At 39.0% G+C, this 11531-nt stretch overlaps 2 protein-coding genes across 2 annotated transcripts; one reads left to right on the top strand and one right to left on the bottom strand.

Moving 5' to 3' along the window:
- The first annotated feature begins 347 nt into the window (after positions 1-347).
- Positions 348-7327, top strand: LOC121324746 (DNA mismatch repair protein Mlh3-like). Its single transcript, XM_041266899.1, has 11 exons — positions 348-4056; positions 4487-4563; positions 4908-5012; positions 5097-5169; positions 5399-5470; positions 5649-5757; positions 5887-6046; positions 6234-6257; positions 6401-6479; positions 6789-6940; positions 7019-7327. The coding sequence occupies exons 1-11, from the start codon at positions 915-917 to the stop codon at positions 7088-7090; spliced, it is 4065 nt and encodes a 1354-aa protein (XP_041122833.1). The 5' UTR covers positions 348-914; the 3' UTR covers positions 7091-7327.
- Positions 7328-7373: 46 nt separating this feature from the next.
- LOC121324747 (translation initiation factor eIF-2B subunit beta) lies at positions 7374-11046 on the bottom strand. Its single transcript, XM_041266900.1, has 8 exons — positions 10814-11046; positions 10328-10448; positions 9714-9865; positions 9085-9248; positions 8694-8789; positions 8348-8485; positions 7875-7941; positions 7374-7594 (listed from the first exon to the last, which is right to left on the bottom strand). The coding sequence occupies exons 1-8, from the start codon at positions 10983-10985 to the stop codon at positions 7437-7439; spliced, it is 1068 nt and encodes a 355-aa protein (XP_041122834.1). The 5' UTR covers positions 10986-11046; the 3' UTR covers positions 7374-7436.
- Between the last annotated feature and the right edge of the window lie 485 nt (positions 11047-11531).

Genomic DNA, 11531 nt, shown 5'->3' with positions numbered 1-11531 from the left:
AGTTATTCTATAGCACTTGTCTCAGCAGTCTCGCATCAACACACTTTGCATACAGATTATACAATCAATAATAATAATAATCAATAATTTTCGATTTCACACAGAGATTCTAAAAGTATTTTAGGTACAGTGTTTTGTTTCGATAAAATGTTGACTACTATTTCTGCAGGCATTTGTTGTCCATGCAAACCTGTTCATCGTATGAGGTGCAATGACAATGTTAGTCTTCCAGCCTGTAGGTGGTAGTACAAGGCCAAACAGGCTTGCCCTTGACGCTGCTATCTTGCACTGCACTGAACGTTAAGTTCTTACATTTCCATAGTAACAAGAATTTCCGTAAATTTAAAGGGGTTGGAGAAGACGCGGACAGAAAGACGATTACAGGATAATTTTCTCCCACAAGTAAGGCGTTGAATGACATTTTCACAACGTTGTAAAATTAAAAAAATATAATTGTTTTTTACATTTCGAGACCTGACAGAAACAAAAACAAAATCTGGAATTTAAAACTTATATGTATCGGTGCGTTGTTAGCAGACCAATTTACCTTTACGTATTATATACACTACACGAAAGAAATGTTTCACCAGTAGTTTCAGCAGTTTTGTCTGGTTAAGGATTAAGTTAATTTGTTTTCATGCAAAACTTGTAGCTGCAGAAATTGTCAGAATGCGACTTTGTTGTATTATTTTTTAAATGCAGTGATAAATAAAGCGGAGCATTTTATTACATGCAGTGCAATAGCTAAATGTACTGTACTTTCTATTTAAGTGTAAACATAAAGCTTGCTCAAATGTAGCTGTGGTCAAACACTGGTGTTTATTAAAACAAAATACAATTTAATTGAAGGAACGCATGCTGCAAAACTTAAAACAAAATACAATTATTACATTTACACCAAATCTGCAAACATAATGATAAAGTACTTATCAAAGGAAGTGCAGGCAAAACTCCGCTCTGGCATTGCCATCTTCTCATTGAGCCAGTGTGTAGAGGAGCTTCTGCTGAACAGCATTGATGCTGCTGCGACTTGCGTTGCTGTCAGGGTGGATATCGAGGCCTGCAAAATCCAAGTTTTGGACAGTGGGTTCGGTATGGACAGGGAGGATATGGAGAGTGTGGGAAACCGGTATTTTACAAGCAAGTGCAGTACTGTGGAAGATCTGGAAAACCTGAGGTTTTATGGTTTCAGAGGAGAGGCTATTGCAAGCATAGCTAATGTGGCCAAGCTAGTGGAAATTTCATCCAGAACCAGCAAGTCTGCTAAAACCTTTGCTAAAGTCTTCAAGGATGGCAAGCCGTTGGACGTTTATGAAGTTGAAACCACCAGACCAAGCTCAGGCACGACAGTTGTGATCTGCAGTTTGTTTTACAACTTGCCAGTACGGCGGAAAAGCATGAATTCGATTCTGGAGTGTGAACGGATAAGGCAGAGGATAGAAGCAATCTCTCTTATGCATCCCTCTGTTTCGTTCACATTGAAAAATGATTCTACTGGATCAATGGTAGTCCAGCTGTCCAAATCAAAAAGCAGTTATTACAGGTTTACCCAAATTTATGGACTGGGAAAATCTCAAAAACTTAGAGAGATCAGCTATTCCTACAAGCAGTTTGAAATGAGTGGGTATATCAGTTGTGAGGGTCACTATAACAGCAGCATGCAGTTTTTATATGTAAACAGTCGACTGGTTTTAAAAACAAAGCTCCATAAATTAATAAATTTTTTATTGAAGAAAGTGAGTGTTGTCAGCAAGCAGAAAGACAGCTCAAAAATGATCACTACTCCTGCAAGTCCCTCTAGGCACAGGGCTAGTTCAGAGTTGCAGGGGGTGTATGTTATTAATATTAAATGCCATTACTCAGAGTATGATGTATGCATTGAACCTGCAAAAACCTTAATTGAGTTTAGAGACTGGGATGGCGTGTTAGTCTGTGTCCAGGAAGGAGTCAAGAAATTCCTGACCAGGGAGAATTTGGTGGTGGAGATTTCAAGTGATGAGATACAGGAGTTTATAGAGGAAGGGAACCTTACAATGCAAGCCACCAGCGCTAATAGCAATGCTTGCGAGGAAAACGGCATAGTGGGAAATTGTAAGTCTGCATGTGAGAACATTATAGAACCATATGATATAAAAACACTGCGATCTAAAGCTGTTCATAGGCCACTAGTATTTGATTCTAGTGTAAGTGGAAGTACGAGTAATGAAAATGTGGCCAATATAAATGGCTTAAAGGAAAATATTCCTTTACTTCAGGATAGAACAATCTCCAGGTCTGCTATCGCAGATGACAATAGCTCATCTGCTTCAGATGTGCAAAGTTTAGAAAAAGAGACCAATAAAAATCAGTTTGCTAAAGTGTCAGAAATCTCAGGACTTTGTGAAACTTCAGATGTCAGGAACGACAGTTTTGAAGAGTCCAATAGCGTAACCAAATTGAAAACGATTCTGTGTATAGAAAGCTCTGAAGGTAACACTACAGTGAAACAGTTTGAAAGCCAGGACAGTATACTGATTGACAATAACAAAGAAACTGAGGAAAACATAGACCTCGATCCTGCCCTTCATGTAGAGGATACCACAGCCTGCAAACAGAGTGAGGTAATACAACTTGAGAAGCACAACTCAGCTCTGCAAACAGACAAAGCAATTAACACAGAATCATTGAGGCCAAAACTGGGTACAACAGGGTTCATACATCATGTGATACCAAAACCAGAAAGGAATGAAAATGAGAATAAAAACCATGAGGGGCTGGTGAGGTTTTGTCACCATGGTCCTGTTAGTGCCCAGGATATATTCAAAGAAAAACAGCACAACCTGGAACAGAACACATGCCTGCTTAAGCAGCAATGTTGTACATTAATGATGCAGCATGCAAAGCAATCTAGCACTGAAGACTGGAGGACACTTTTCAGTTCCAGAGGAGATACATTTAGAAACTGTGTAGATAGTAATAAACAATCAGACGAGTCAAACCGGAAGATTACATTATCTAACATTTTAAAAACAGTAGAGGATTTCAAAGGTTCTATGGATACAACAGTTGGGTTATCAACAGGATCCAAAACCAAACAACCCAGCAAACTGTCCCAGCCTGTGAGAATAGGATCCTTGGATAGGTTTAGAAGGATATATGGAAAAACCTGTCCTTCTGCAGTTCAATACTCCTGTCAAGATAGTAACAACAATTTAAGTACAGCTGCCAATAATCCTGCTGAAGCAAAGCGAGATGTCTCTACTAGTAATGAAGAGGGCAGCTGTAGTAGATCTAACAACTCTTCAAAGAACTGGGAAAGGAATAATTACACTACAGAAGAGAATGCCATTACTCTTTCTGATTACACGCAAATAAAGAAAGCATCACTAAGTACCAGCAAGCCACACAGGTCCCTTGCTACAAAACTGTCGAAGTTGAAGGGTTATCAGAAGAAGGATGCAAAGGTGCAGCCTGGGGGAGGCATTAGTATCAGTGGTGTCCAAAAGGATAGTGTAGATCTCCGGCTTACGCATAGTAATAACAGCAATGCAGAAACACCACCCCAAATGTCACCCAATAAAAAAACCCAAGTAACTAATAATTGTTTGAAGGGATGCGAGAGTGGAGAGAATAACAGTGAACAAAGTGCCACAGGAACTGTAGATTTTGAAGGCAACCAAAAAGAAGGCACTGTAATAAGTGCAACATATTTGCATCCTGATAGTGGGTACAAAGGATCTACATTGAGTTCTCCCAGCCAGTCAGATGACGCAGTTCAGTGTCATTATTGCAAAGAGATTTCTTCTGAAGCTACTCTCGGCAGTCCAAAAAAAGAATGCAGTGATTTTGCCACTTGTAAGGCCAGGTTTGAGGATGCGTCGAAAAAGAAGGAAATCCCAAGTACCACACAGAGTTCCTCTGATTGGCTAGAGCACTTTGATGTGTCTGTGGGAAGGATGGTTTACATAAACACAATGACTGGACTCAGCAAATATGTGGCTCCCCCAGAAGAAGAGACCCAAGCGATCTGTAGCACAGACCTAACAACAATGGCGGTGAATGTCGTCTCTGAAAAAGGTAAGCACACCATTTAGGAAAAAGTACTTTATGACAAAAAAAAAAAAAATACCTTAAAAATGACATTCTTGTTCAGTCATGTAAGAAAAATGGGAGAGAATGAGAAACACATTGGATACTATTTGAAAGAACGAATTTCTTATGATTTACTAGTTTCGGAAACATTGGTCTGAGAACTGTAATTCAAATGTAGATAGTCCTACATACCTATATCTTGCAATCCGTCATACGTGTCTTTCATCTTTAGGATTCGAGTATAGGTGTTACCCCTTTCAGATAGAGGCAGTAATCCCTTTTCTTCCAAGACCAAGGGTAGAGAGAGCTAGCTCAGGGCAGGAAAACAGAGGTGAGGCATAAATCACAGGCAAAATACCTCTAACATTATAGGCATTTCTTTCTGCAGATTTGTCATTGTTATTTTTTAATGTAGATGATTCTGAAGCCGCTGAGTCTATCCGTACTCTGTTTTCTGAGTGGGAGAACCCAGTGTTTGTTCGACATCCCGAGGTAAGCAGTCAACTACAGTCAGTTTACTTTAAAGGTACAATAATCTCTGTCCAGTGTCTCTGTAGGACTCCATTTAAGATATCTCTGACATGAAAATTCCACCCATGTGCATTTGTATGTCAAATACACCAATTGCTCTATGAAGATTGAAATTGATTCTGGAACCCTTTCTTAAGGGTCAGGTTGAGCTATAAGACCAAGACAGTGTGCATTTAATAGCTGACGTGAGTTTCTGTGCCTCTGATCAAAACTACAGGTTGTGGTTATGCGCTCAGTAATGACTTGGTTAATTGTTTCTGTACCTAAAAACCGCTATGGTGCATTTTTTGCCTTTTTGTTAAAAGGTTGCTCTCGATGTGAGCAGTGGGCATGCCGAAGGTTTGGCTGTGAAGATCCACAACATTCTATACCCCTATCGCTTCACCAAAGATATGATCAATTCCATGGAGGTAAGACCGTCTTTATATATGCTATACTGTAAACAGTTCCTGTTTGAGTAGATCCTATAACTGCACTTTTCTTTTACTGTATAGGTTGTTCAGCAAGTGGATAATAAATTCATTGCCTGTCTGATTAACACAAGATCTCAAGAGGGCACAGATAAAGGTACTTTACTGTTAAAATAAAGGTTTATTTTAAGATGTGTGTTTTTGAATGCACGTTCAATATCACACATCAAGGTACAAACTTACAGTGGTGATGCATCAACCACAAATGATTGAAATCCACCTTAAATAGATGTCATAGACTAAACAAACACAACCGTTTATTAAGAATGTATTTGGGCTTGTATTATGAAGTGTAGCAATAGGTTCTCTTGTCTTGTTTTTCCCAGAGGGCAACCTCCTGGTCTTGGTGGATCAGCATGCAGCTCATGAAAGAGTCAGACTTGAAAAGCTTGTAACAGGTATATTAAATTGTTGATTATGGAGATTTATTTTTCTCTTACTTACTGGCATATATACTGTTTTAGGTAAATCACCTAAACAAGAAACACTGTGAAGCTGTACAAATAAACTGTTCCAGCTTGAAACCAAAAACAGTTACAATATGTGAGGGGACTGTTTTGTTTCTGCCCTATGCAGATTCATACGAAACCCACTCTGAAGCATCAGGACCGAAGAGGCTGTGTTCCTCCACGGTGTGTCCTCCACTGGAGATCGATGTGACTGAGGAGGAGCTGAGACTGTTGCGGTCAGTTCGACAATCAAGGGACTGACGCAGGAATTTTCTTTTACGGCATTTTGGTTAAAACGGTAGAAGTTTAATTAGTAACATTGCTATTACTGACAGCTTTTTTTTTTTTTTTTTTTTAATTTGCAGTTCATGCCAGACTTTCCTGAAAGAGCTGGCACTGGAGATGACGTTTGCTGAAAGGGAGGACTCAAAGATTTTAGTTGGAAAAGTGCCTGTGTGTTTTATAGAGAGAGAAGCCAACGAGCTTCGCCGGGGCAGACAGACTGTCACTAAAGCCATCGTTGAGGTGAACACCTTCATCTAGCTTTTTTTTTATTTGTAGGCCAACACCAGTGTCTCAACATCAGACACTTTGGATATAATTTTGTCCTCATAGCATGTTCTAGAGGTTTTGGTGGATATGTCCTGAAGCAGGATTGGGACTTGATTCATACCAGGAACTCAATTTAACATTTCCTTTTTTTCTTTTAAAGGAATATGTACGAGAACAGATAGAGGTGAGCTATAGTGACTATTATAATACCAATTTTATTTTCAACTATCTGGACAAAAAGCATTTTTACTGCCTGTTAATAATGTATGTAATAGATGTAAGATTCGAGTTTTTTGTTTTTAAATGTTTTTTTTTTGTTTGTTTCAGTTAATCCAATCGACAGGTCGGGTGCAAGGGACCCTGCCCCTGACAGTCCACAAAGTTCTAGCTTCCCAAGCCTGCCATGGTAAGACACTGAAAGAATATTCCATTTCAAAAGATGTTTTTCTTTATCGCCAGTGATACAAAGCTAACATGCAACTGTATATAGTGAAATAAAGTTTACATGTTTCCATCACTTGATGCACATATATTTCTGGTTTCACGTCATATTTCTGAGTGTGATTAAATTAACTATGCACACACACTTTGTAAAGCAGTCCTGCTAAACTGAAATGGACATGAACATGACCGATGGCAGGTTAATTATTGTCATGGTGTAGACTACACTAAGACTGGAATTGTAGAATTGACAGTATTCATCTCAACTTCACAGGAGCTATCAAGTTTAATGACAGTCTGAGTATGGAAGAGTGCTGCAGATTAATTGAGTCCCTTTCGGTGTGTCAGCTGCCTTTCCAGTGTGCTCATGGTAGACCCTCAATGCTTCCTCTGGTAGACCTGGATCACTTAGAAATGGAAAAGCAGGTATGTCCAGGGCAGGGGCAGGAACAGAAAAAGAACTGTTCTCGTTTCAGATTCGTTTAATATTTTTTTTCTTTTCAGGACCCCCCAAAACCAAATCTAATGAAACTGAGGAAGCTACACAGAGCATGGGAACTGTATAGAAAGCAGTGATGTGTTTGCGGTCAGTGCTTGCACATCTATTTCATTAGTTTCTCCTTTTATGAGCAATGGAAATGCTTGACACTGTATTTATGTAACTGTGAACCAGTTAAACTGGTTTGTGCGGTGATGTAGATATGTGAGCTGCTGTAATTTATCTAAAAAGTATAGGTATTTATTAAATGTATGTAATTCCAATAAAATGCTAATGTTACTGTTTCATTTATTTAAGTTAGTTCCTAAACTTTAAAATGTAATGTATTCAAGAATGAATTTCAGTCATTAAGAAAATGTATATTGTATTGTCTTTTTATTTATTTATTTATTTATTTATTAATTTATTACATTGTTTCAGAAATTACAGTTCGTGATCTTCTGGGTGGTAAAGTTCACTCATCAGTCTGTAAATATAGGAAGGGGCATTTCCCCCGATATTAGAGATAAATAACGTTATAAGTTCTGGAGGAACGTAATCAAAAACTGGACTATGCACGTTCACTTTTGAGAGAATCTCACCTAAAAGAAAAAAATAAAATATTAGTATTCTAATTATATATCCAGGGATGCCCCATATACTAGTTTCCTCAGGACATTCAAGAAACAATGTGGGCACCGCTGCTGCATGGCTGTGCAAATAGTCCAGGTATAACAGGTAAAACAAGCATCACATTTTATGTACCACTACAAAGTCAGTATTGTTCGTTAATAAATTAATATAAACAGTATAGTACAGTCAATAAATGGGTTACTATATTGAGCCTTGTTATTTTATGGGTTTAACATCAGTAACATTTACCTTCTGTGAAAGGCAAGACCTCCTGCGGAGAAACAAACTTATGGAATGTGTCCTCTTCATTCGGAAACTGAGAAAAAGAAGTGAGCAGCATTTAGGAGTTTAATAAACTGTAACAAACAATGCAGGGATGATATTGTGAGATATATTTGTATATTAACAGTTAGAAATCCCACAAATCCAAACAGCCCTCACGGGTAAGGGTCTCTAAGAAGGGTTTGGGATCGTCTGTGAAGATGATGTATTGAATTGATTGCAGCACTGTACCTGGACTTACATTTTATCATGCAAGAAACTTTGTTGTGTTTTTAAATTAAAATATCCCTGTTGTGGAAGCAACTCGAAACTGTCTTTTTCCTGATCTGCTTGTTAGCAACTGGGTTCTTCGGGTCAAATGTCCCTGTAATATTTAGCTATAAACCAACTTGTACATCAAATTTTTAAAATGGTATGTCATATTTATAAAGTGAACCAACCTGTGGTGAGAGTTTGAACATGGGAGCACAGACAATAAGTGGAGTAGAGTGATGTTTAGCTGCTAGAGCAAGAGTGTGGGTGCCATTCACTGCCCTTAATCCACCATTTGCAAGGACTGTCTGAGTGCCAATAATTACCTGAAAATAAAAAATTAAGAAAGTTCAACAACAGAACAAGATTACAGTTCAAACACACGGCATTATCTTGCATACTGGCATAAAGTGTTACATGAAAATGTAAATTGAATACAATCATGATCAATTATTTTAAATAACTATAGCAAGAAATGTTGATGTCAAGAAAATGAACAATTAAAATCCTAAATAAAGAGATGTGTTTGTTTACCTTGTTGACTCGGGACATTACTGCAAATATTGCTGCATCTGTAATGACTGTAGTTTCAATGCCAGCTTTAGCTAAATTGGCTGCCATTTCATGGCCCTACAGAAAAAAAAATAATTAAATTCAAATCTAGAAATATGTTTCTTCTGTAGAAATTATTATTGTGGTTAAACCCACCTCCCAACTGATCCAAGTAGATCTATCTACCCCATTTTTAACATCTGGATAATTTATTATTTATGTGGCTGTGGGGGAAAATATGGATTTAATGTTCTTGCACAGATGTCATTTTTCTAAGCTGTATTTGTACAGAACAAAAAAGGGTGTGTCAGAAATGTAATGTATGTTTGAAAGTTTCTTTTGGTTTAAACATCACTCCAGCTGTAGCTCTTACTTGACAGAATGGTGCGCACTCTGCCACTATAACATGGAACTTCCTCTTCCGAGCTGCGACTTCCAGAAACTCCTCCACCGTACGGGAGCGGCCGATGGTCATGATGACTTCATTCGAGTGAATGTGCTCCAGTGCCTGCATTGCAATGTTATCCGTAGTTCCCTCTAGTGAACAAAAAAGGAGGGTGGAGTGAGCAGCCACGAATCAAAGCAGAATCACAATCTCAACTAAAGTTAAAGTAAATATACTCCGTTTTGAGAACGTTACATCTACATGGTCAAACAACACCTAACATTACTGTTTAGTACCGTGAACTTGGTTTTCATTAACAAAGTACATGAACAAATGCATAAAGCACTAAGGAGACTCCCTTGGATGATGAACCATAGGGAGTACTTTTATTCAGGCTGCTTCTTGTATAACAATGAACTTCCTGAGGTGGTCTGTTCCACGCAGAAGACAACATTCTTGTGAAACACTGCAGCACCCAGAACACTATTGGTGTGAAGCCTGAATGAACTGGTCACTAAGGGAGTGAACAACTGTGCCTGCTTTTTAATGTTGCTTCCTTCAAAATCTAGATGATGGCAGCTGCAAGAATACTAATTAGGAATTCGCTATGGCCATACCCAGTTCTGTTAAGAGCTCATTGATAGCTTCAATGACATTGGCTCTGAGCGGTGGGAAGGCATGTCTGAAGTTATCCTCACTCTGCCCTCCAGATGTCAGCAGCTTATGCAAGGATTCCTGCTGATCAGCCTCTTCACTGTTGCCACCAGATCTAGAACACAGAAACGTGAACAGATTGGAAGCTGTGTGGTGCAGTAGTTAAAGAAAGGGGCTTGTAACTAGGGGGTCCCCCGTTCAAATCAGCTCACTCACTGTCTCATTGTGTGACCCTGCGCAAGTCACTTAACCTCCTTGTGCTGTCTTTTGGATGAGATTGTTGTAATAAGTGACTCTGCAGCTGATGCACAGTTAGCACACCCTAGTCTCTGTAAATCGCCATGCATAAAGGCGTCTGCTAAATCAGCAAACAATAACCGCAGTTAAACATTTCATATAAAAGACCATACGGATACGCTGTACTACAAATATGGACTGTTCCGTTACGGGGTTCGTTCCATCATCAGGTAGTAAGAGTTTGGATACACAAAAAAGCAGCAGTCGGAAATGATTAATAATCACGCATACACTGAGTTACACTCCATAACTTCAGCCTGTCCCTTCAGCCCCGTCTCACCTGACATACTCCTCTCTGATGATTTTCAACACTCTCCGCACCATGTTACCCACGGTGGTTTCCGAAGGCTGCGCCGCTGTCATCCTCCGACCTTCTTTACGTATGATATCCATTAAATCTCCTAATTAAATAATCAGAGTTTAGAACTATACCTCTTGTTAAGAATCACAACCATTTTTCATTACAACTAGAACTATTAGCTTTCTTAAGCGGTCGATGCCTCACATCACCATCGCCAGCATTAGTTTAGGGATGACACAACTTGTTGACACTACCATACCAAACATTATATTTCTTTATCAATTCCTTAACCATTTACTACATTTTACTAATCGATGATTTTGATGTAAAACAGTAAACGTTGTTTAACTTATGACATAAACATTTAGTATACTGGTTTAAAATAGTTTGTACAGATAAGGCCTCATATCCTCGTTTTACAGTCTACGCTGCACCCGACCTATGTGTTTCCCATACGGTTCCTACCCGCACTGCTCCAGCGTGCTTGTGCTGTTATTTTGCGGAGCAAGAAAGCTGTATCCCGGGCAGTTTCCCCTGATCCACGGGGAGGCCCAGTCCCGCTACCTCCACGTTTGAGTTCCGAGAGGAACGCTTCCACCCGCTCGGAAAGCTCCATCTCCTTGTCCGCTCCCGGCATCTTGGGGTACTATACGACGATGGCGTCTCACACACTACAATGTGAACGAAAATATACTAGGAACCAAAGGCAGACGCAAACACGACAACCTTAAACAGCTGGACACATTTCCGGATTAGGTGCTGACACAAATATATTCTTCTATTCTATAGTATAAAAATAGCCCCATTAGCCTTGTCAGAATGGAATGAGCTTACTATTTTGTTACTAGATATTTAATTTGCATCACTCTATTCTGTAAATATTGTTTGTATTTTTCAGAATCATTGAACATTGTCACTGTCATTAATATGGTTAGATGTTAAAATGTGGCTCTCCAATGTGTAATGCTTACTGCTCACCTTTAATGGAATCCTACATACAGCAGAAACCTTGACATTGTGGGGGCGGTAGCTTTGTAAAATAACGGTCTCAAAAGGGTTAGTTTTTCTTGTGCAATACTAAAGAAATTGACCAAGCTGTAGTCCACATACAAAATCAGTCACTCAGTGTTAGGTCTTCACTATCTGGAACAACCAGTATTTCCCCAAATGATGTAAATGCTTG

This window comes from Polyodon spathula, chromosome 12 (genome assembly GCF_017654505.1).
Source record: "Polyodon spathula isolate WHYD16114869_AA chromosome 12, ASM1765450v1, whole genome shotgun sequence".
Lineage (NCBI taxonomy): Eukaryota > Metazoa > Chordata > Actinopteri > Acipenseriformes > Polyodontidae > Polyodon > Polyodon spathula.
Note: the sequence above shows the minus strand (reverse complement) of the source record. Positions and strands in the feature narration are given on the sequence as shown.

Coding starts and splice junctions, on each gene's coding strand:
- LOC121324746 (XM_041266899.1), top strand. CDS start 915: ATGATAAAGTACTTATCAAAGGAAGTGCAGGCAAAACTCCGCTCTGGC. Junction 5,013..5,096: donor ATATGATCAATTCCATGGAG/GTAAGACCGTCT, acceptor TTTACTGTATAG/GTTGTTCAGCAAGTGGATAA. Junction 6,258..6,400: donor ATGTACGAGAACAGATAGAG/GTGAGCTATAGT, acceptor TGTTTGTTTCAG/TTAATCCAATCGACAGGTCG.
- LOC121324747 (XM_041266900.1), bottom strand. CDS start 10,985: ATGCCGGGAGCGGACAAGGAGATGGAGCTTTCCGAGCGGGTGGAAGCG. Junction 9,866..10,327: donor ATCAGAGAGGAGTATGTCAG/GTGAGACGGGGC, acceptor TCTGTGTTCTAG/ATCTGGTGGCAACAGTGAAG. Junction 7,942..8,347: donor TGTTCAAACTCTCACCACAG/GTTGGTTCACTT, acceptor TCTTTTTCTCAG/TTTCCGAATGAAGAGGACAC.